At 41.2% G+C, this 26,139-nt stretch overlaps 1 protein-coding gene across 3 annotated transcripts in view; it reads left to right on the top strand.

Annotated features, from left to right (window-relative positions):
- Nucleotides 1-26,139, top strand: part of IREB2 (iron responsive element binding protein 2) — a gene marked incomplete in the record, with an annotated part of 432,524 nt that overhangs the window by 281,509 nt on the left and 124,876 nt on the right. For all 3 annotated transcript variants that reach the window (XM_053717273.1, XM_053717272.1, XM_053717271.1), the window contains 2 exon segments: nt 110-214; nt 662-804. In XM_053717273.1, the coding sequence (XP_053573248.1) occupies nt 110-214; nt 662-804 (248 nt within the window).

Raw genomic sequence — 26,139 nt, 5'->3', positions numbered from 1 at the left:
TTCACATCTGAGATCTAGAAGTAGTAATAATGTTTAGTGTCTTCCAGTAAACCTAGTCCATGTTGTTGTGCAGTCTTATGTCCCCTCTATTTCTCTTTTACTTTTACAGAAGCAGAGTACACGTTGGGCCTCACTGGATGTTCCTGAAAGCACTTTATTCCTGTGGGATCCGAGATCCACATATATTCGAAGCCCACCATTTTTCCATAAGCTAGTGAGTACATTTAAGATAAATGATTTCCTTTGACACTTCTATTTCAGTACTTAAATTTTTATACATCGTGTTAAAAACATTCACATACCGACATTTTTTCTTCAAAATGAGGAAGAGAAACTTGGTAGCGGTGAATAATGATGTACAATATGAGTAATAAATATCCCAAATAGTACAATATTCACAACGAGAAATGCAGCCATCATCAAACATCTATGTAACAGTTTAGGCAAGTGGTGTAGTTGATAGGAACAGAAGTGAAATGGGCTGTATTATTAAATGATTTAAATGAACAGAACCGAAATTGTAAAGTACAGTGAGAGATGAATATGATACATTTAGTTACCTCCTTGTTTCTCCTAAAATCTAGGAATCCGCAAGATTTGAAACTCATTTTACAGAAAACCGTGTATAAACGTATAATATGCTCTTGTTTTCTTGTTTTAGGAAAAGGTCCCCCCACCTCTACAACCAATTGAGAAAGCTCACGTGTTGCTTTATTTAGGTGATTCTGTAACAACGGACCACATTTCCCCTGCTGGAAGCATCCCACGGACCAGCCCAGCTGCCAAGTATTTGACACAGAAAAAGTGAGTGTTCTCTCCTGGTGGAATGGAAAGTATCTTAATGATAAAACAAGCCATTAAATTAAATGTGATTTAAAAGCACGTTCAGGCTAGCACACTAACCATGCTGAGATGACCATGCACAAGCACCTCCCTTAGAGATACAGAAAAGTATTAGAATTTCAGGGATTAAAGGGACAGTAAACAACTTTTCAACTTGCTTTGTTCTTGTAGTATCTTTTGTTTAAGAATAACTAGATAGACTGAAAAGAGCATTCACTTGTCTTTAGCATTCTTTGGCAGCAGTGTTTACAAATATGAGAACATTGCTATAATGATTGTTACAAACACTGCTGTCAGGTGGTTAAACATGCACACTCCTGAGTTCACTTTGGATTACTCTTTAACAACTGATACAAAGAAAGCTAATTTATAGTGCGATATTCAGCAGCACACATTGAAAATACTCATACAGAGAATAAAGTTCCAGAGATATTTTATTATATCCTCACCCAGATGTATGCAATGTCCACAACTTGGATAACTATGAGTTAAAATATAATTAAGAAACTATATAGCTGTAATAAAAATGCTCTGCACATTTTAGCAGTAAAAACTGCCTTTCACAAAAGCAATCAAAATAACAAATGAGGTGATTCAGCGCACTTGTTATTTTAATTTCTCTAGAAGAAATTGAGAGAAACAGTGAAAAATCAGAACCATGGCAGATCTAAATGTATTAAAGGGACATTATACACTCCTTTTTTCTTTGCATAAATGTTTTGTGGATGATCTATTTATATAGCTCATTTTTTTTATTATTTTTTTTTTAAATGTATAGTTTTGCTTATTTTTAAATAACATTGCTCTGATTTTAAGACTACTAACCAAGCCCAAAAGTTTTAGAATACCGACCGATACCTCCTACCAGCTTGCTCCTGTTTGTGTAAAGGGTCTTTCTTTCATGTAATTAACAAGAGTCCATGAGCTAGTGACGTATGGGATATACATTCCTACCAGGAGGGGCAAAGTTTCCCAAACCTTAAAATGCCTATAAATACACCCCTCACCACACCCACAAATCAGTTTTACAAACTTTGCCTCCAAAGGAGGTGGTGAAGTAAGTTTGTGCTAGATTCTACGTTGATATGCGCTCCGCAGCAAGTTGGAGCCCGGTTTTCCTCTCAGCGTGCAGTGAATGTCAGAGGGATGTGAGGAGAGTATTGCCTATTGAATGCAGTGATCTCCTTCTACGGGGTCTATTTCATAAGGTTCTCTGTTATCGGTCGTAGAGATTCATCTCTTACCTCCCTTTTCAGATCGACGATATACTCTTATATTTACCATTTCCTCTACTGATTCTCGTTTCAGTACTGGTTTGGCTTTCTACAAACATGTAGATGAGTGTCCTGGGGTAAGTAAGTCTTATTTTCTGTGACACTCTAAGCTATGGTTGGGCACTTTATTTATAAAGTTCTAAATATATGTATTCAAACATTTATTTGCCTTGACTCAGAATGTTCAACTTTCCTTATTTCCAGACAGTCAGTTTCATATTTGGGATTATGCTTTAAATTATCATATTTTTTCTTACCTCAAAAAATTTGACTTTTTTCCCTGTGGGCTGTTAGGCTCGCGGGGGCTGAAAATGCTTCATTTTATTGCGTCATTCTTGGCGCTGACTTTTTTGGCGCAAAAATTCTTTTCCGTTTCCGGCGTCATACGTGTCGCCGGAAGTTGCGTCATTTTTTGACGTTATTTTGCGCCAAAATTGTCGGCGTTCCGGATGTGGCGTCATTTTTGGCGCCAAAAGCATTTAGGCGCCAAATAATGTGGGCGTCTTATTTGGCGCCAAAAAATATGGGCGTCGCTTTTGTCTCCACATTATTTCAGTCTCATTTTTCATTTGCTTCTGGTTGCTAGAAGCTTGATGTTTGGCATTTTTTTCCCATTCCTGAAACTGTCTTATAAGGAATTTGATCTATTTTGCTTTATATGTTGTTTTTTCTCTTACATATTGCAAGATGTCTCACGTTGCATCTGAGCCAGAAGATACTACAGGAAAACCACTGCCTGCTGGATCTACCAAAGCTAAGTGTATCTGCTGTAAACTTTTGGTAGCTATTCCTCCAGCTGTTGTTTGTAATAATTGTCATGACAAACTTGTTAAAGCAGATAATATTTCCTTTAGTGATGTACCATTGCCTGTTGCAGTTCCCTCAACATCTAAGGTGCAGAATGTTCCTGATAACATAAGAGATTTTGTTTCTGAATCCATAAAGAAGGCTTTGTCTGTTATTTCTCCTTCTAGTAAACGTAAAAAGTCTTTTAAATCTTCTCTCTCCACAGATGAATTTTTAAATGAACACCATCATTCTGATTCCTTGGACTCTTCTGGTTCAGAGGATTCTATCTCAGAGATTGATGCTGATAAATCTTCATATTTATTTAAGATGGAATTTATTCGCTCTTTACTTAAAGAAGTACTAATTGCTTTAGAAATAGAGGATTCTAGTCCTCTTGATACTAATTCTATACGTTTGGATAAGGTTTTTAAAGCTCCTGCGGTTATTCCAGAAGTCTTTCCTGTTCCTAATGCTATTTCTGCAGTAATTGCTAAGGAATGGGATAAATTGGGTAATTCATTTACTCCTTCTAAACGTTTTAAGCAATTATATCCTGTTCCGCCTGACAGGTTAGAATTTTGGGACAAAATCCCTAAAGTTGATGGGGCTATTTCTACCCTTGCTAAACGTACTACCATTCCTACGTCAGATGGTACCTCGTTTAAGGATCCTTTAGATAGAAAAATTGAATCTTTTCTAAGAAAAGCTTATCTATGTTCAGGTAATCTTCTTAGACCTGCTATATCATTGGCTGATGTTGCTGCAGCTTCAACTTTTTGGTTGGAAACTCTAGCGCAACAAGTATCAAATCGTGATTCTCATGATATTATTATTCTTCTCCAGCATGCTAATAATTTCATCTGTGATGCCATTTTTGATATTATTAGAGTTGATGTTAGATTTATGTCTCTGGCTATCTTAGCCAGAAGAGCTTTATGGCTTAAGACCTGGAATGCTGATATGGCTTCTAAATCAACTCTACTTTCCATTTCTTTCCAGGGAAACAAATTATTTGGTTCTCAGTTGGATTCTATTATTTCAACTGTTATTGGTGGGAAAGGAACTTTTTTACCACAGGATAAAAAGTCTAAAGGTAAAAACAGGGCTAACAATCGTTTTCGTTCCTTTCGTTTCAACAAAGAACAAAAGCCTGATCCTTCGTCCTCAGGAGCAGTTTCAGTTTGGAAACCATCTCCAGTCTGGAATAAATCCAAGCCTGCTAGAAAAGCAAAGCCTGCTTCTAAGTTCACATGAAGGTACGGCCCTCATTCCAGTTCAGCTGGTAGGGGGCAGGTTACGTTTTTTCAAAGAAATTTGGATCAATTCTGTTCACAATCTTTGGATTCAGAACATTGTTTCAGAAGGGTACAGAATTGGTTTCAAGATGAGACCTCCTGCAAAGAGATTTTTTCTTTCCCATGTCCCAGTAAATCCAGTGAAAGCTCAAGCATTTCTGAATTGTGTTTCAGATCTAGAGTTGGCTGGAGTAATTATGCCAGTTCCAGTTCCGGAACAGGGGATGGGGTTTTATTCAAATCTCTTCATTGTACCAAAGAAGGAGAATTCCTTCAGACCAGTTCTGGATCTAAAATTATTGAATCGTTATGTAAGGATACCAACGTTCAAGATGGTAACTGTAAGGACTATATTGCCTTTTGTTCAGCAAGGGAATTATATGTCCACAATAGATTTACAGGATGCATATCTGCATATTCCGATTCATCCAGATCATTATCAGTTTCTGAGATTCTCTTTTCTAGACAAGCATTACCAATTTGTGGCTCTACCGTTTGGCCTTGCTACAGCTCCAAGAATTTTCACAAAGATTCTCGGTGCCCTTCTGTCTGTAATCAGAGAACAGGGTATTGTGGTATTTCCTTATTTGGACGATATCTTGGTACTTGCTCCGTCTTTACATTTAGCAGAGTCTCATACGAATCGACTTGTGTTGTTTCTTCAAGATCATGGTTGGAGGATCAATTTACCAAAAAGTTCTTTGATTCCTCAAACAAGGGTAATCTTTCTGGGTTTCCAGATAGATTCAGTGTCCATGACTTTGTCTTTAACAGACAAGAGACGTCTAAAATTGATTACAGCCTGTCGAAACCTTCAGTCTCAATCATTCCCTTCGGTAGCCTTATGCATGGAAATTCTAGGTCTTATGACTGCTGCATCGGACGCGATCCCCTTTGCTCGTTTTCACATGCGACCTCTTCAGCTCTGTATGCTGAACCAATGGTGCAGGGATTACACGAAGATATATCAATTAATATCTTTAAAACCGATTGTTCGGCACTCTCTAACGTGGTGGACAGAGGCGGAATCCAGCTCCTGTCTAATCTCTGCGGTTCATATCCCAGGTGTAGACAATTGGGAAGCGGATTATCTCAGTCGCCAAACGTTGCATCCGGGCGAATGGTCTCTTCACCCAGAGGTATTTCTTCAGATTGTTCAATTGTGGGGGCTCCCAGAGATAGATCTGATGGCCTCTCATCTAAACAAGAAACTTCCCAGGTATCTGTCCAGATCCCGGGATCCTCAGGCGGAGGCAGTGGATGCATTATCACTTCCTTGGAAGTATCATCCTGCCTATATCTTTCCGCCTCTAGTTCTTCTTCCAAGAGTAATCTCCAAGATTCTGAGGGAATGCTCGTTTGTTCTGCTAATAGCTCCGGCATGGCCTCACAGGTTTTGGTATGCGGATCTTGTCCAGATGGCATCTTGCCAGCCATGGACTCTTCCGTTAAGACCAGACCTTCTGTCACAAGGTCCTTTTTTCCATCCGGATCTGAAATCCTTAAATTTAAAGGTATGGAGATTGAACGCTTGATTCTTGGTCATAGAGGTTTCTCTGACTCCGTGATTAATACTATGTTACAGGCTCGTAAATCTGTATCTCGAGAGATATATTATAGAGTCTGGAAGACTTATATTTCTTGGTGTCTTTCTCATCATTTTTCTTGGCATTCTTTTAGAATACCGAGAATTTTACAGTTTCTTCAGGATGGTTTAGATAAGGGTTTGTCCGCAAGTTCTTTGAAAGGACAAATCTCCGCTCTTTCTGTTCTTTTTCACAGAAAGATTGCTATTCTTCCTGATATTCATTGTTTTGTACAAGCTTTGGTTCGTATAAAACCTGTCATTAAGTCAATTTCTCCTCCTTGGAGTCTGAATTTGGTTCTGGGAGCTCTTCAAGCTCCTCCGTTTGAACCTATGCATTCATTGGACATTAAATTACTTTCTTGGAAAGTTTTGTTCCTTTTGGCCATCTCTTCTGCTAGAAGAGTTTCTGAATTATCTGCTCTTTCGTGTGAGTCTCCTTTTCTGATTTTTCATCAGGATAAGGCGGTGTTGCGAACTTCTTTTGAATTTTTACCTAAAGTTGTGAATTCCAACAACATTAGTAGAGAAATTGTGGTTCCTTCATTATGTCCTAATCCTAAGAATTCTAAGGAGAAATCATTGCATTCTTTGGATGTTGTTAGAGCTTTGAAATATTATGTTGAAGCTACGAAATCTTTCCGTAAGACTTCTAGTCTATTTGTTATCTTTTCCGGTTCTAGGAAAGGCCAGAAAGCTTCTGCCATTTCTTTGGCATCTTGGTTGAAATCTTTAATTCATCTTGCCTATGTTGAGTCGGGTAAAATTCCGCCTCAAAGAATTACAGCTCATTCTACTAGGTCAGTATCTACTTCCTGGGCGTTTAGGAATGAAGCTTCGGTTGACCAGATCTGCAAAGCAGCAACTTGGTCCTCTTTGCATACTTTTACTAAATTCTACCATTTTGATGTATTTTCTTCTTCTGAAGCAGTTTTTGGTAGAAAAGTTCTTCAGGCAGCGGTTTCAGTTTGAATCTTCTGCTTATGTTTTTTGTTAAACTTTATTTTGGGTGTGGATTATTTTCAGCAGGAATTGGCTGTCTTTATTTTATCCCTCCCTCTCTAGTGACTCTTGTGTGGAAAGATCCACATCTTGGGTAGTCATTATCCCATACGTCACTAGCTCATGGACTCTTGTTAATTACATGAAAGAAAACATAATTTATGTAAGAACTTACCTGATAAATTCATTTCTTTCATATTAACAAGAGTCCATGAGGCCCACCCTTTTTTGTGGTGGTTATGATTTTTTTGTATAAAGCACAATTATTCCAATTCCTTATTTTTTATGCTTCGCACTTTTTTTCTTATCACCCCACTTCTTGGCTATTCGTTAAACTGATTTGTGGGTGTGGTGAGGGGTGTATTTATAGGCATTTTAAGGTTTGGGAAACTTTGCCCCTCCTGGTAGGAATGTATATCCCATACGTCACTAGCTCATGGACTCTTGTTAATATGAAAGAAATGAATTTATCAGGTAAGTTCTTACATAAATTATGTTTTTCATAAGAAGGGGGAGGGGGGGAGTGTCTTATTAACTTATACAGTTTTTCAAAGATAATATCCCTGTTTTTTTCTACCTGGTGATAGAGAAATATTTTCTAAAGTTAAAGCCTTTTTATTAATGTTCAAGTCCCAAGTAGTAAGCAGCTTGCAAAGCATTCAAATTGGGACCTCTGTCTGCAATGCATGTGAGATTACAATAACACTATTTATATTGCCTTTTTACATAAGATATATACACATTACATGCAGATATGCAGGGCGACTAAAGTTTCTTGCGGGCTGGTAACTTTTGTGATTTACTCGCCCGATGGGTGAGGGGAATTTTTTGGTATTCATAGGCCCTGTATAACATCAAAATGTTATAGCATCATAAGATTGTTTCATTATGAATGTGTAAATTAATAGCAAATCAATAAATATAATATAATAAAAAACGCAACCTGTGTGTTGAAAAGAAAACAATGTCCCAACTGTAAATACAGATGGTTCTTAATGGATATGATGTTTCTTCTGGTCATTATTTAAAAAAAGAGGAAATACTCTGATTCCCAAAGTGGAATTGCCAACACAGCGCTGTTGGTGAATGCTGCTCTGTTAATGGTGAAAGAAATGTGATCCTCCTCTCCGACTGAAAAGACACAAATGGAGAAAAACAGAGCGCAGACCACTCTAAGGGTAAAAGTATTTAATACAAGAAGCATTTTACTTGCGCTCAATGCTTCTTGTATTAAATACTTTTATCCTTAGAGTGGTCTGCGCTCTGTTTTTCTCAATTCGTGTCTTTTCAGTCTGAGAGGAGGATCACAATTCTTTCACCATTAACAGAGCAGCATTCACCAACAGGCGCGTGCACAACGCGATGCTCTGTGTCTAGCTAATCCTACTACACAGGTTGCTACTTTGCTGGTTGTCTTAAGCCTGCTAACTGTGATCAGTACCGCACATCATAGGTACAGCAGGCTGGAACTTTTGGATATCAGAATTCAGTACTCACAAACTGTTTCTACTAACCTCCGGAGCATCTATGTGCCTGTCAGTTTGCCGTGGACTGCTGGGGAGCCTCCGGTGTCTGCATTGTCAGGGCGAGGAGCGCGCAGACGGCGGAGGGATCGTAAACAGAGGCGTGGCAAGCGTGGAGGCATCCGCAATAGACTGTCAGCGTCTCCCCATCGAGTCCCCTTGCCCAGTATTGTTCTTGCTAATGTGAGATCTCTCACTAACAAGATCGATGAACTAAAATTAAGGATGCATGCATGCAAAAACATCAGAAACAATAATATATTACTTTTCACAGAAACATGGTTAAATGATGATATTCCAAACAATGTTATTAAACTTGAGGGTTACGATATCTTCAGAGCAGACAGAAGTAGTATTGAATCTGGAAAGTCCAAAGGTGGTGAGCTATGTATTTATATAAATCACCACTGGTGCACTAATTCTACAATCACCGAAAGCTACTGTTCTGTTAATTCAGAATATTTGATGCTAAAGTGCAGGCCTTTTTATTTACCTAGGGAATTCACTTCTGTTATTGTTATGGCAGCATATATTCCACCTGATGCTAATGCAAAAATTGCAATGAAAGAACTTCAAAAAGCGATAAATAAGCAACAAATTGCTCAACCAGACGGAGCCTACATTGTAGCAGGAGATTTTAATCATGCAAATTTAAAAACTGTTACCGAAATTTCATCAAAATGTTACCTGTGCTACAAGAGAGAATAAAATATTAGATCATGTTTATACAAACATTGTTGATGCTTATAAAGCACTACCTCTTCCACATTTGGGCAAATCTGATCACCTTGCACTTTTTTTATACCCCAGGTATTCTTCACTAATTAAAAGTGAAAAATCTTCTGTAAGAATAGTTAAAGTTTGGCCGGAGGACGCCACTCAATAACTCCAAGCACAGTTTCAATCTACTGACTGGACTACATTTGCTGTAAGAGACAAGAGTGACTCTCAAGTTGATCTAGACTTGTATGCATCATCTGTCCTAGATCATATTCGTTATTGTATCAGCAAGGAAACCACCTATAAGAGGATCAAAACCTTTCCTAACCAAAAACCTTGGATGAACAAAGAGGTTCGCCTCTTATTGCAAGCCTGTAACATTGCATTTAGAACTGGTAATGCTGAGGCTTATAGTTTGGCACGATCCAATTTAAAGAAAGGAATAAAAAGAGCTAAATTTGACTTGAAAACACGCATAGAAGAGCACTTTAATAACAACTCTGACTCTAGAAGAATGTGGCAAGGTATACAGTCCATTACTGACTATAAAACCACAAGCACAGTCCCCATAATTAATGATGCTTCCTTTCCAGACGAACTTAACTATTTTTATGCCCGCTTTGACCGTGAAAACAAAGAATCAATTACTAAACTTATGCATCCACCAGATGAACTACCCCTGAGTTTTTCCGTTGCTGAAGTGTATCGGATCCTCTCCAAGGTGGATGTACATAAAGCGGCCGGTCCTGATGATATTCCTGGACATGTGTTAAGATCCTGTGCTGGAGTATTGGCTACAGTAATTACTGATATTTGTCTCTGGCTCAAACAACCGTTCCTACATGCTTTAAGGAAACCACCATCATTCCTGTGCCTAAACAATCAACAGCAGTCTGTCTTAATGACTTTCGCCCCATTGCACTCACTTCAGCCTTTATGAAATGTTTTGAGAGGCTGGTCATGGCCTATCTTAAAACTTGCCTACCACCTGCATTGGATCCTAACCAATATGCGTATCGCCAAAATAGGTCAACAGAAGATGCTATCTCGTCAGCTCTGCATTTTGCCCTCACTCACTTAGATCACAATAACACCTATGTTAGAATGTTGTTTATTGATTTTAGTTCGGCATTTAACACAGTTGTTCCTATTAAGCTGGTTGCCAAACTCCATGATCTTGGCATAAATACTTTATTATGCAACTGGATTCTGGACTTCTTGACAAACAGACCGCAATTGGTAAAAATTGGTAATCACACCTCATCTACTCTGACCCTTAATACTGGTGTTCCACAAGGGTGTGTATTGAGTCCACTGCTATATTCTCTTTTTACCCATGACTGTTTGCCTAAGTATGTATCCAATAGTATTATCAAGTTTGCTGATGACACCACTGTGATAGGCCAGATCAGTAACAACGATGAATCAGCTTATAGAGAAGAAATAAGGCAACTGGCTATTTGGTGTGCTGAGAACAACCTGGACCTAAACACTAAAAAAACTAAAGAAATTATTATTGATTTTAGGAAATCTAATCGATGTTTACAATTGCCCATTCATATAAATGGAACTGAGGTTGAACGTGTACCAAGTTTCAAGTTTCTGGGCACACACATCTCTGAGGATTTGACTTGGTCTTTGAATACCTCAACTTTAGTGAAAAAAGCACAACAACGTCTCTATTTTTTAAGAACACTGAAAAAAGTTAATTTATCTACTCGGATTTTAATTAATTTTTATTGCTGTACTATTGAGAGTATTCTCACCAACTGTATTACAGTATGGTATGGAAACTGTACTAATTCTGATCGCAAAGCTCTGCAACGGGTAGTTAAAACCGCCCAGTATATCATAGGTCCTCAGTTACCTACCATTGAAGATCTTCAAAGCAGACGTAGTCTTTTAAAGGCCTATCGAATTATTCATGATCCCTTCCATGTTAGCAACAGACTATTTGCCCTTTTGCCATCTGGGAGACGTTATAGAAGCTTAAAAGGAAAAACTGCTAGATTACGGAATAGTTTTTTTCCAAGAGCCATTACTCTGCTAAATAATAACCTTTAAAAATCTCTCTTATGCTCATAGCCTTTTTTAATTTTTTATCCTTCTGATGATTAGATCTTTGTATTATAATGAAGAAAGTGCTAAATTAATGGTTTTAATTTATTGATTATCCTGTTAATGGCTCTTTTTCACCTCACTTTATATTCACATAACACATATAATATAAAATACACATATGATTCATATAAAACACTCATGATTCACATCATATATATAATGCAAATGTACACATGTGTGCAAGATGACTAATTTTTTATTACATTTTTTTACACATATATATACTTTTTTGTATGGAACTGATTTTTTTTTGCACTTGCACTTTATTACACTTGCATTGTACTTACTTTTGTGGTATAGAAATTTTTTGCACAAGTCACTTGAATTTTTTGCTATCTATTAGTTTTACCATTATAGTGCTATCTGTGTATAGGATTGGTTAGATTTTCAAATATAATTTCGTTGTCTCTGTTTTCCTACTTTGTACAATGACAATAAAATGAATCTAATCTAATCCACGGATTTCATCCTTCCTTATGGGATATCGCCTCCTGGTCAGCAGGAGGAGGCAAAGAGCACAACAGCAGAGCTGTGTATATATATATATATATATATATATATATATATATATATCCTCCCTTCCCTCCCACTCAGTCATTCTTTTTGCCTGTGTTAGTGATAGGAAGAGGTAAAGTGAGGTGTTAGTTTAGATTCTTCAATCAAGAGTTTTTTATTTTAAAATAGAGCCAGTGTTGTACTATTTTATTACAGGGTGTAGCCGTATTCCTTGTCAGCCTCTAGAGTAGAGCTACAGGTGGCTTTAAAGCAATGGGAACTGGTGGGATTAAATTCTCACTGCGCCTCCCATACTGAGTGCTGCCCTTCAGAATATGGTCTTAGCAATTATTAACTAAGGCCCTGTATGTCTCCACAGAACTGCAGGAGGGAGAAGACCTGTTGATCCTGTGGGACCGATCATGCTGTTACTCAGCATTGAGGTAGGTGCAGCTCTTTTATTTTTCTGGGACAGTACTTCCTCAGAAATGGCTGTGTATATTCTACCTATATCATAGTGGGGTAATGTGCCTTTACTGTAAGGGCTCCCCTATTTACTATGTCCCACTCAGCTGTCGCATAGTAGGTTATGACATTATGGTGGGGGAATGACACACTAAGGAGCTATATGAGAAGGGACTCCTACTGTGACACTTACATTTTTCTCACTATATGTGTGAGGGTGACGCTGTGCCTGATAATTAGCAGACTTTCAGGCAGCACGTTTTATGCAGGCACTGGGGCTTAGAGTCTTTTTTTATCCGGGCAGGATACCATGTGGGATGTGCCGATATCAGTGTGACATATACCCTTGGTTTACTGTATAGCTATCAGTGAGCCATATAACCTTTGATATTAGTGTGTTTTTATTGTTGGTAACAAAAATGAACCTGCACTTTTTCTGTCTTCCTCCGGTGTTCGTTTTTACCGACTTGGAGGTTTAGCTGACACTGTGTGCCAGGATGACGTACGATCTCCCAGTAACTTTTTTTTTTTTATTATGATAATATGGCGACCGGGAGAGTTTGTATTGTTTCGCCCCCCGAGGGGCGGGGGTTTTCTTTGGCGCCTTTTTTCTCTTGTTAAGTGTATCCAGTCCACGGATCATCCATTACTTGTGGGATATTCTCCTTCCCAACAGGAAGTTGCAAGAGGATCACCCACAGCAGAGCTGCTATATAGCTCCTCCCCTCACTGCCATATCCAGTCATTCTCTTGCAACTCAACTAAGATGGAGGTCGTAAGAGGACTGTGGTGTTTTATACTTAGTTTATTTCTTCAATCAAAAGTTTGTTATTTTTAAATGGTACTGGAGTGTACTGTTTATCTCAGGCAGTATTTAGAAGAAGAATCTGCCTGCGTTTTCTATGATCTTAGCAGAAGTAACTAAGATCCTTTGCTGTTCTCACATATTCTGAGGAGTGAGGTAACTTCAGAGGGGGAATAGCGTGCAGGTTTTCCTGTAATAAGGTATGTGCAGTTAAAATATTTTTCTAGGGATGGAATTTGCTAGAAAATGCTGCTGATACCGAAGTAATGTAAGTAAAGCCTTAAATGCAGTGATAGCAACTGGTATCAGGCTTATTAATAGAGATACTTACTCTTATAAAAGTGTATTTTAAAACGTTTGCTGGCATGTTTAATGTTGTAATATGAGTGGGAGGGGCCTATTTTAGCGTTTTTTTGCACAGCAAAAATTACAGACACAGACATCCAGGACTTCTCTGAAGGGCTCAAAAGGCTTTAAAAGTCGTATTGAGGGAGGTAAAAAGCCACAGTAGAGCTGTGGCAGTTGTTGTGACTGTTTAAAAAACGTTTTTGTCATTTGTTATTCCGTTTTTGGTATTAAGGGGTTAATCATCCATTTGCAAGTGGGTGCAATGCTCTGCCAACTTATTACATACACTGTAAAAATTTCGTTAGTGTAACTGCATTTTTTCACTGTTATTTCAAAATTTGGGAAAATTTGTGTTTCTTAAAGGCGCAGTAACGTTTTTTATATTGCTTGTAAACTTGTTTTAAAGTGTTTTCCAAGCTTGCTAGTCTCATTGCTAGTCTGTTTAAACATGTCTGACACAGAGGAACCTACTTGTTCATTATGTTTGAAAGCCATGGTGGAGCCCCATAGGAGAATGTGTACTAAATGTATTGATTTCACCTTAAACAGTAAAGATCAGTCTTTATCTATAAAAGAATTATCACCAGTGGGTTCTGTCGAGGGGGAAGTTATGCCGACTAAGTCTCCCCACGTGTCAGACCCTTCGCCTCCCGCTCAGGGGACGCACGCTAATATGGCGCCAATTACGTCAGGGACGCCCATAGCTATTACCTTGCAGGACATGGCTGCAATCATGAATAATACCCTGTCAGAGGTATTATCTAGATTGCCTGAATTAAGAGGCAAGCACGATAGCTCTGGGGTTAGGAGAGATAAAGAGCGCGCAAATGCTGTTAGAGCCATGTCTGATACTGCGTCACAGTATGCAGAACATGAGGACGGAGAGCTTCAGTCTGTGGGTGACATCTCTGACTCGGGGACACCTGATTCAGAGATTTCTCATTTTAAATTTAAGCTTGAGAACCTCCGTGTATTGCTTGGGGAGGTATTAGCTGCTCTGAATGACTGTAACACAGTTGCAATTCCAGAGAGATTGTGTAGGCTGGATAGATACTATGCGGTGCCGGTGTGTACTGACGTTTTTCCTATACCTAAAAGGCTTACAGAAATTATTAGCAAGGAGTGATATAGACTCGGTGTGCCCTTTTCCCCACCTCCTATATTTAGAAAAATGTTTCCAATAGACGCCACTACACGGGACTTATGGCAGACGGTCCCTAAGGTGGAGGGAGCAGTTTCTACTTTAGCAAAGCGTACCACTATCCCGGTTGAGGACAGTTGTGCTTTTTCAGATCCAATGGATAAAAAATTAGAGGGTTACCTTAAGAAAATGTTTATTCAACAAGGTTTTATTTTACAGCCCCTTGCATGCATTGCGCCTGTCACTGCTGCGGCGGCATTCTGGTTTGAGGCCCTGGAAGAGGCCATCCAGACAGCTCCATTGAATTAAATTATTGACAAGCTTAGAACGCTTAAGCTAGCTAACTCATTTGTTTCTGATGCCATTGTTCATTTGACTAAACTAACGGCTAAGAATTCCGGATTCGCCATCCAGGCGCGTAAGGCGCTATGGTTTAAATCCTGGTCAGCTGACATGACTTCAAAGTCTAAATTACTCAACATTCCTTTCAAGGGGCAGACCTTATTCGGGCCTGGCTTGAAGGAAATTATTGCTGACATTACTGGAGGCAAGGGTCATACCCTTCCTCAGGACAGGGCCAAATCAAAGGCCAAACAGTCTAATTTTCGTGCCTTTCGAAATTTCAAGGCAGGAGCAGCATCAACTTCCTCCACTTCAAAACAAGAGGGAACTGTTGCTCATTCCAGACAGGCCTGGAAACCTAACCAGTCCTGGAACAAGGGCAAGCAGGCCAGAAAGCCTGCTGCTGCCCCCAAGACAGCATGAAGGAACGGCCCCCTATCCGGAAACGGATCTAGTGGGGGGCAGACTTTTTCTCTTCGCCCAGGCGTGGGCAATAGATGTTCAGGATCCCTGGGCGTTGGAGATCATATCTCAGGGATATCTTCTGGACTTCAAAGCTTCTCCTCCACAAGGGAGATTTCATCTTTCAAGGTTATCAGCAAACCAGATAAAGAAAGAGGCATTCCTAAGCTGTGTGCAAGACCTCCTAGTAATGGGAGTGATCCATCCAGTTCCGCGGACGGAACAAGGACAGGGATTTTATTCAAATCTGTTTGTGGTTCCCAAGAAAGAGGGAACCTTCAGACCAATCTTGGATCTAAAGATCTTAAACACATTCCTCAGAGTTCCATTATTCAAAATGGAAACTATTCGGACCATCCTACCCATGATCCAAGAGGGTCAGTACATGACCACAGTGGACTTAAAGGATGCCTACCTTCACATACCGATTCACAAAGATAATCATCGGTTCCTAAGGTTTGCCTTTCTAGACAGGCATTACCAATTTGTAGCTCTTCCCTTCGGGTTGGCCACTGCCCCGAGAATTTTTACAAAGGTTCTGGGCTCATTTCTGGCGGTTCTAAGACCGCGAGGCATAGCGGTGGCTCCGTATCTAGAAGACATCCTGATACAGGCGTCAAGCTTTCAAATTGCCAAGTCTCATACGGAGATAGTTCTGGCATTTCTGAGGTCGCATGGGTGGAAAGTGAACGTGGAAAAGAGTTCTCTATCACCACTCACAAGAGTCTCCTTCCTAGGGACTCTTATAGATTCTGTAGAGATTAAAATTTACCTGACGGAGTCCAGGTTATCAAAACTTCTAAATGTTTGCCGTGTCCTTCATTCCATTCCACGCCCGTCAGTGGCTCAGTGCATGGAAGTAATCGGCTTAATGGTAGCGGCAATGGACATAGTGCCATTTGCGCGCCTGCATCTCAGACCGCTGCAATTATGCATGCTAAGTCAGTGGAATGGGGATTACTCAGATTTGTCCCCTCTACTAAATCTGGATCAAGAGACCAGAGATTCTCTTCTCTGGTGGCTTTCTCGGGTCCATCTGTCCAAGGGTATGACCTTTCGCAGGCCAGATTGGACGATTGTAACAAAAGATGCCAGCCTTCTAGGTTGGGGCGCAGTCTGGAACTCCCTGAAGGCTCAGGGATCGTGGACTCAGGAGGAGAAACTCCTCCCAATAAATATTCTGGAGTTAAGAGCAATATTCAATGCTCTTCTAGCTTGGCCTCAGTTAGCAACACTGAGGTTCATCAGATTTCAGTCGGACAACATCACGACTGTGGCTTACATCAACCATCAAGGGGGAACCAGGAGTTCCCTAGCGATGTTAGAAGTATCAAAGATAATTCGCTGGGCAGAGTCTCACTCTTGCCACCTGTCAGCGATCCACATCCCAGGCGTAGAGAACTGGGAGGCGGATTTTCTAAGTAGTCAGACTTTTCATCCGGGGGAGTGGGAACTCCATCCGGAGGTGTTTGCTCAACTGGTCCATCGTTGGGGCAAACCAGAACTGGATCTCATGGCGTCTCGCCAGAACGCCAAGCTTCCTTGTTACAGATCCAGGTCCAGGGACCCGGGAGCAACGCTGATAGATGCTCTAGCAGCTCCTTGGTTCTTCAACTTGGCCTATATGTTTCCACCGTTTCCTCTGCTCCCTCGACTGATTGCCAAAATCAAACAGGAGAGAGCATCTGTGATTCTGATAGCGCCTGCGTGGCCACGCAGGACCTGGTATGCAGACCTAGTGGACATGTCATCTCTTCCACCATGGACTCTGCCTCTGAGGCAGGACCTTCTAATACAAGGTCCTTTCAATCATCCAAATCTAATTTCTCTGAGACTGACTGCATGGAGATTGAACGCATTGATTCTATCAAGGCGTGGCTTCTCCGAGTCAGTCATTGATACCTTTAATACAGGCTCGGAAGCCTGTCACCAGTAAAATCTACCATAAGATATGGCGTAAATATCTTTATTGGTGTGAATCCAAGAGTTACTCATGGAGTAAGGTTAGGATTCCTAGGATATTGTCCTTTCTCCTAGAGGGTTTGGACAAAGGCTTATCAGCTAGTTCTTTAAAAGGACAGATCTCTGCTCTGTCTATTCTTTTGCACAAGCGTCTGGCAGGCATTTTGTCAGGCTTTGGTTTAGGATTAAGCCTGTGTTTAAAACTGTTGCTCCCCCGTGGAGCTTAAACTTGGTTCTTAAAGTTCTTCAGGGAGTTCCGTTTCAACCCTTCATTCCATTGATATTAAACTTTTATCTTGGAAAGTTCTGTTTTTGATGGCTATTTCCTCGGCTCGAAGAGTCTCTGAGTTATCTGCCTTACATTGTGATTCTCCTTATCTGATTTTTCATTCAGACAAGGTAGTTCTGCGTACCAAACCTGTGTTTTTACCTAAGGTGGTTTCTAACAGGAATATCAATCAAGAGATTGTTGTTCCATCATTGTGTCCTAATCCTTCTTCAAAGAAGGAACGTCTTTTGCATAATCTGGACGTAGTCCGTGCCTTGAAGTTTTACTTACAGGCTACTAAAGATTTTCGTCAAACATCTGCCCTGTTTGTCGTTTACTCTGAACAGAGGAGAGGTCAAAAAGCTTCGGCAACCTCTCTCTCCTTTTGGCTTCGGAGCATAATACGCTTAGCCTATGAGACTGCTGGACAGCAGCCCCCTGAAAGGATTACAGCTCATTCTACTAGAGCTGTGGCTTCCACCTGGGCCTTTAAAAATGAGGCCTCTGTTGAACAGATTTGCAAGGCTGCGACTTGGTCTTCGCTTCACACCTTTTCAAAATTTTACAAATTTGACACTTGCTTCTTCGGAGGCTGTTTTTGGGAGAAAGGTTCTACAGGCAGTGGTTCCTTCCGTTTAAGTTCCTGCCTTGTCCCTCCAATCATCCGTGTACTTTAGCTTTGGTATTGGTATCCCACAAGTAATGGATGATCCGTGGACTGGATACACTTAACAAGAGAAAACATAATTTATGCTTACCTAATAAATTTATTTCTCTTGTAGTGTATCCAGTCCACGGCCCGCCCTGTCCTTTTAAGGCAGGTCTAAATTTTAATTAAACTACAGTCACCACTGTACCCTATGGTTTCTCCTTTCTCGTCTTGTTTCGGTCGAATGACTGGATATGGCAGTGAGGGGAGGAGCTATATAGCAGCTCTGCTTGGGTGATCCTCTTGCAACTTCCTGTTGGGAAGGAGAATATCCCACAAGTAATGGATGATCCGTGGACTGGATACACTACAAGAGAAATAAATTTATCAGGTAAGCATAAATTATGTTTTTCAGCTGCTTCTTCCATCCATAGCTGTCTCTGCAGTCTCTTTGATGGGAGTTTCATGCCCACGAAAGGCGGGGCTTGGGCCGATTCAGACCGCACTTGCTCTTTGGTAGTACACATAGAGCAATTTCGGCGGTTGCTTGGGGCTCAATGAGCTCTCTGTATTTAAGTGGGTCCGGATAGCGCTGCAGAATGCGCTCAGGATCAGTTTCCGATCTGTAACGTTTTCAAATAAGGGAGACTACACATTTTACACATGTTACAATATTATGTGTGTGTTTAAGTCTGAGATCTTTTGTTTCTGTCATAAGATCTTTCTATGTGCAAGGATACCCTATGCTTGATACGTGCTGCATGCTTACTCAATAAAATACTACTCTTGGCAATTTTTTGTACACCGGCAATAAAGCGGGCTGCAGTAAACGTTAGTTTGAAATTTAAAGAGACAGTAACGTTTTTTTATTCATTTTAGTTGCCATCATTTCTCTGTTTATTATTTTAGCCATCCTTTGGGAGTGGGCTGGACATGTACACAGTAACTGAATTGATTTTATAATTTAAAGAGACGGTAACAGAGCTATCTGTTAGTTTTTGAATGCACAATGTAAAAACATAGATGGGCTCACCAGCCCAGAGAAAGCTCACAGGTAAAAACACAGGTGTTTCAGGATTTTATCTATTCCGTGAGTCTACAGCTGGTTTCTGCAGTGCGCCTAACCTTGGAGTATATGCTTGATTTATCACTTGCTATCCCAGATATTTCTTCCCTGTTGATGAAGAGGAGGATACTTCGGGATTTTCTGATGTGGTATTCTCAGGCTTAGATAGCATAATCTCTTTATTTTGATCCTGAGGTTGTTTTTCCTTTATCTTAGCTTGTCTACCTCCGTTTGTTACTTAAGAGTTTTTGCTTTCCTGGACGGCTCCGTCACCTATGGGTGTTACTTGGGGCGTCCGGTGAGTTCTTGGAATGGAGCACTACATCCCTTTCATCCAAAGGATGTTTTCCCATGGTCAACCTAGCTAAGAGTTCTACTATACCGTTAGAGGATAGTAAGAACGTAAAGGGGTTCATACAACCAGAACCAAATGTGCGACGGCATATGGTCCGCTATGTTTTCTGTTACTACTACATCAGAATCTTTCTTGGATACGGAGTCAGGCTGGGATGAAAGCCTGTTCCAGCTCACCGAGCCTCTTGGTTAGTCTGTTTCCATAGGTGTTGGCTCTAAGTCTTCACTTCTTAGCGATTCCTGTCAAGGGAAAGACTTTGTTGGGCTCTGGCTTGAAGGAAGTTATTCTTTTTTGAATTAACAGAATTATGTTTTAATCATACAAATAATAAGTGATCTGCTGTTGAATCAGGCAGGACATGCCCTGATCTGGGACCGGATCGTGTGGAGGGCGATATTCCTGTTTGGGATCCCTGGGAAATAGATATTAGTGTCCTAGGGAAACAGGTCGGAATTCAAGGAGTTTTTTTCTCCTAGAGGTTTCTGTTTTGTCAGGATTATCTGCCATACAGCTACTGGGAGAACCGTTCTTGTATTGTGTAAGAGGTCTCTCCTTCCTGAGTGTCTTTGTTTCCATTCCAGTACTGGAACAGGAGCAGGGTGTTTTATTTAAATCTGTTTGTGGTTCCCGAGGTGGGAGTCTTCGGATCTGTCTTAGGCCTTAAGATTCTGAACAGGTTTCTCATAGTTCCTCGCAAGATGGAGACTATTTGTTCCATTCCTTGTCCCAGTGGGTCTATTTTTGTCCACATTGGATTTAAAGGATGTCTATCTTTATGTTCCTATCCACAGATATCATCTCAAATTCCAGAAGTTTGTCTTCCTGGACAAACGTTATTGGTTGGTGGTTTTCCTTTTCTAAGACCGCAGGGCATCGAGGTGGCGCCTTGTCTGGATAATATTCTGATTCAGATGTAGTCATTTTTTTGGCAGATTCCATACTGTCCTTGTGCTTTCCTTCCTAAGGCCCACGGGCGGGAGGTGAGCCTAGTTAAAGAGTTTGTTAGTTCCTCAGACAAGAATACCCTTTCTGGGATTCCTACTCGACTCTGCTTCAGTGAGGTTTTTTCTTTCTGACGGAGGTCAGTGAACTTCAAATTCTGTATACATGTCGAACGGTTCAGTCCAATCCTCGACCGTCTGTGACTCGGTAGCTTGGCGGTGATCGGATTGATAGTGCAATGGCCATCGTTCCGTTTGCTCGTTTTCATCTCAGGCCTCTGCAACTAAGTATGTTCAGGCAGTGGAATGGAGATTGTACAATTTTATCTAGGTCACAAGGCGAAGGACTCTCTTCTATGGTGATTATAGCTGGATCATCTATCCCAGGGGATATGCTTCCGCAGACCCTCATGGGTGACGGTGACGACGGATGCCAGCCTGATTGGAGGGGAGCAGTCTGGAACTCTTTGAGGGCCCAGGGTTTATAGACTTGAACGGAGTCTCTATTTCCCATCCATATCCTAAAGTTGAGGATAATATTCAATGCGCTTCAGGCTTGGCCTCAGTTGGCTTCGGCCACATTCATCAGATTCCAGTCGGACAACATTAAGACTGTAGCTTATATCAATCATGAGGGAGGAACAAGGAGTTCCTTAGCGATGACAGTAGTTTCCGAGATATTTCGATGGGCGGAGTCTCACTCTTGTTAGCTGTCGGCGATCCACATCCTAGGTGTGGAAAACTGGGAAGCGGATTTTCTGAGCAAACAGACCTTTCATCCGGGAGAATGCGAACTTCATCCGGAGGTATTTGCCAACCTGATTCTCAAGATGGGGCAGGCCGGAGTTGGATCTTATGGTGTCTCGGTAGAACGCAAACTTCCGAGATACGGATACAGGTCATGGGATCCTCAGGTCGAGCTGATAGTTGCCTTGGCAGTGCCTTGGTCTTTCAGCCTAGCTTATGTGTTCCCTTCATTTGCTCTCCTTCCCCGGGTGATTGCTCGAGTCAAACAAGAGAGGGCTTCGTTGATCCTCATTACGCCTGCGTGGCCTCGCAGGACTTGGTACGCCGATCTGGTAGGCATGTCATCTCAGCCACCATGGCCGCTTCCATTGAGGAAAGACCTTCTACTTCAGGGGCCCTTCCATCATCCAAATCTAGTTTCTCTGCAGCAAACTGCTTGGAGATTGATCGCTTAATCTTATCTAAACAAGGTTTTTCTGATTCGGTCATAGATACCTTGGTTCAGGCACGTAAGCCTGTTGCTAGAATAATTTACCATAAGTTATGATGTAAATGGTTTTTATTGGAGCGAATCCAAAGAGTGCTCATGGAGTGGGGTTAGGATTCCCGGGATTTTGTCTTTTCTCCAAGACGGATTGGAGAAAGGGTTGTAAGCCTGTTCCCTAAAGGGACAGATTCCCCTTTGTCTATTTTGTTACACAAGCGTCTGGCACATGTTCCAGATGCTCAATCCTATTGTCAGGCTCTGACTAGAATCTGGCCTGTTTTTCGACCAATTGCTTCTCTTTGGAGTTTGAATTTAGTTCTTAAAAGTTTTTCAAGGGGTTCCGTTTGAACCTATGCATTCCATAGATATTAAGTTTTATCTTGGAACTTTTTATTTTTGGTTGCTATTTCATTTGCTTGCAGAGTGAGCTTTCCGCATTACAATGTGATTCTCCTTATCTTATTTGTCATTCAGATAAGAAACCTGGTTTCTTCCTAAGGTTGTTTCAAATAAAAATATTAATCAGGAAATTGTAGTTCCTTCCTTGTACACTAATCCTTCTGCTAAGAAGGAGCGACTGTTACATGATTTGGACGTGGTCCGTGCCTTGAAGTTTTCCTTACAGGCATTTAAGGATTTTCGTCAATCGTCTTCCCTTTTTGTTGTGTTTTCTGGGAAACGTAGGGGTCAAAAAAGCTATTGCTACCTCTTTTCTTTTGGCTGAAGAGTTTCTTCCGTTTTGCATATGAGACTGCTGGACAGTGGCCTCCTGAGCGAATTACGGCTCATTCCACTAGGGCTGTGGCTTCCTCATGGGCATTCAAAGTTGATGCTTCTGTTGAACGGATTTGCAAAGCTGCAGCTTGGTCGTCTCTTCACATTTTTTTCCAAATTTTCCAAATTTGATACTTTTGCCTGTTTTTGGGAGGAAAGTTCTTCAAGCAGTGGTGCCTGCCGTTTAGGTTCCCTGTCTTGTCCCTCCCTTTTCATCCGTGTACTATAGCTTTGGTATTGTATCCCACAAGTAAGGATGAAATCTGTGGACTCATTGTATCTTGTAAAAGAAAAGTAAATTTATTCTTACCTGATAAATTTGTTTCTTTTACGATACGATGAGTCCACGGCCCACCCTGTTTTTCTAAGACAGGTTTTTAATTTTGTTAAACTTGTCACCTCTGCACCTTGGCTTTTCCTTTCTCTTCCTAACTTCGGTCGAATGACTGGAGTGGGAGGGAAGGGAGGAGCTATATATACAGCTCTGCTGTGGACTCCTCATATTCTAAAAGAAACAAATTTATCATGTAAGAATAAATTTCCTTTTTCTTTTACAAGATATGACAAGTCCACGGATTTCATCCTTACGTATGGGATTATGCCTCCTGTTTAGCAGGAAATGGCAAAGAGCACCACAGCAGAGCTGTATATATAGCTCCTCCCTTCCCTCCTACTCCAGTCATTCTATTTGCCTGTGTTAGTGATAGGAAGAGGTAAAGTGAGGTGTCAGTTTAGATTCTTCAATCAAGAAGTTTTTTATTTTAAAATGGTGCCAGTGAGTTCTATTTTTCTCAGGGGGAAATCGTCAGTCACTTAATTCCTAAGAGAAATGGAGACATCTTATTTTTCTGCCCTGATATTGATAATCTTTGCAAACATTACCTAAGATCCTGCTGGTTTCCACAGAGCAGTTGAAGGTAGTGTAAAAGAAATATCTTTAGTGTGGAGATCCGTGTCATGCTACAAGCAGCATTGAGGTATGTTCAGTCATTTGTTTCTGGGGAGACTATGCATCAGAACAGGCTGACATTATTCCCTATCTGGGGAGGGGTAATCAGTATGCACTATATATATATATATATATATAGATATAGATAGATATATATAGATATAGTGATGGTGTACCTGGAATTCCCTTTATATTGACTGCTAAATGTGTCTAATATGATTTGGGTATGTTCACTATGGGCTAAACGCTGGGAGATGCATTTGCTGTATATGGACTGTTATTGTCATTCATTAAACTGACCTGAGGGAGTGCAGTTTTTTTTCATGCAGTTACGCTTGGTTTTTGTGCGACATGTTTGTATGTAAGAGGGGCACATGGCTTTTCATAATTTTATTAGGAGCGACATGTTTGTTTTTCGGCTACCCATGCGGGTCTCAGTATAAGCTAGAGTTACGCCAATGGTGGACGGGGCCTAATTTTGCGCGCTCAGACGCGCAGTATCATCTGGGTCGGATAGACAGCAAGGTCCTGGGCTCCGGTGGGGCCTATGTAGTTTTACCAAACAAAGTGCCTTAAAAGCTTCTCAAGCAGCAGCAGTGTGTTCCGGGGGCAGGTAGGCGCCACAGCAGAGCTGTGGCGAGGTGCAGGGGCCTGAATCGATAAAGAGTTTGTGATAACTGTTAAATTCGATATATATTGATATTTTACCATATCTAAGCAAATTGGTGCAATACTGTTAGATTTTTTTGGGCACATTAGAATAGTTTGTATTGCCGCAAACGTTGTTTTGGAGATAACCGAAAAATTGTTGCGCTTTTATTATTTAAAGGCACAGTACACTTTTTAGTGTAATTTTTTTTGCCATTTTAGCGCGTAGAGAGTTATCGTTAAAATCTTGGTCTGCTGATGTGTCATCTAAGTCAAAGCTTTTGGCTATTCCTTTCAAAGGAAAAACCCTATTCGGGCCTGACTTGAAAGAAATAATTTCTGACATTACGGGAGGTAAGGGTCATCTCCTACCTCAGGATAGAACTGCTTAGCTGAGGGTTAAACAAAATAATTTTCTTTACTTTCGGTACTTTAAAGGAGTCCCCTCTTCTTCCGCTAAACAGGAAGGGAATTTTGCGCAGGCCAAGTCCATCTGGAGACCCAACCAGGCTTGAAACAAGGGTAAACAACCCAAGAAGCCCGCTGCTGCTACCAAAACAGCATCAAGGGGCGGCCCCCGATCCGGGACCTGATCTAGTAGGGGGCAGACTTTCTCTCTTTGCCCAGGCTTGGGTAAGAGATGATCAGGACCCCTGGACACTGGAAATCGTGTCCCAAGGGTATCAACTGGAATTCAAAAATTCTCTCCCAAGGGGGAGGTTTCTGCTTTCACGATTGTCTGTAGACCAGATAAAAAGAGAGGCGTTCTTACGTTGTGTAAAAGACCTCTCTACTATGGGAGTAATTTGTCCCGTTCCAAGACTGGAACAGGGGCAGGGGTTTTACTCAAATCCTTCAAGATGGAGACTATTCGAACAATTCTGCCATTGATCCAGGAGGGTCAATATATGACTACCGTGGACTTGAAGGATGCATATCTTCATATTCCTATCCACATGGATCATCACCAGTTCCTAAGGTTTGCCTTTTTGGACAAACATTTTCAGTTTGCGGCTCTTCCCTTTGGGTTGGCCACAGCACCCAGGATCTTCACAAAGGTTCTAGGGTCACATCTGGTGGTTCTCTGGCCACGGGGCATTGCGGTGGCGCCTTATCTGGACGATATTCTGATCCAGGCATCGTCTTACCATCTGACAAAGTCTCATACAGACATGGTTCTGTCCTTTCTGAGGACTCACAGGTGGAAGGTGAATCTAGAAAAGAGTTAATTCCACAGACAAGGGTTCCCTTCTTGGGAACTCTAATAGATTCCGTATCCATGAAAATTTTCTTGACGGAGGTCAGAATGTTAAAGATTCTGAATACATGCCGAGCCCTTCAGTCCAATCCTCGACCATCAGTGGCTCGGTGCATGGAAGTAATTGGATTGATGATGGCGGCAATGGACATCATTCCGTTTGCTCGTTTTCATCTCAGACCACTACAACTGAGCATGCTCAGGCAGTGGAATGGAGATTATGCAAATTTGTCTCCTTAGATAGATCTGGATCTGTCCCAAGGGACGTGCTTCCGCAGACCCTCATGGGTGATAGTGACAACGAACGCCAGTCTACTAGGTTGGAGTGCAGTCTGGAATTCCCTGACGTCTCAGGGTGTGTAGACTCAGTCGGAGTGTCTGCTTCCAATCAATATTCTGGAATTGAGAGCAATATTCAATGCGCTTCAGGCGTGGCCTCAGTTGGCTTCGGCCAAATTCATCCGCTTTCAGTCGGACAACATCACGACTGTGGCTTACATCAATCATCGGGGAGGAACAAGGAGTTCCTTAGCGATGACAGAGGTATTCAAGATAATTCGATGGGCGGAGGCTCACTCTTGTTATCTGTCGGCAATCTACATCCCAGGAGTGGACAACTGGGAAGCGGACTTTTTAAGCAGACAGACGTTTCATCCGGGGAGTGGGAACTCCATTTCAGAGGTCTTTGCCACCCTGATTCTCAGATGGGGCAGACCGGAGTTGGATCTGATGGCGTCTTGTCAGAATGCCAAGCTCCCAAGATACAGATCCAGGTCAAGGGATCTTCAGGCCGAACTGATAGATGCCTTGGCAGTGTCTTGGTCG

Source organism: Bombina bombina, chromosome 6 (assembly GCF_027579735.1).
Source record: "Bombina bombina isolate aBomBom1 chromosome 6, aBomBom1.pri, whole genome shotgun sequence".
Taxonomy (NCBI): Eukaryota; Metazoa; Chordata; class Amphibia; order Anura; family Bombinatoridae; genus Bombina; species Bombina bombina.
This window is presented reverse-complemented; position numbering and strand designations above follow the sequence as displayed.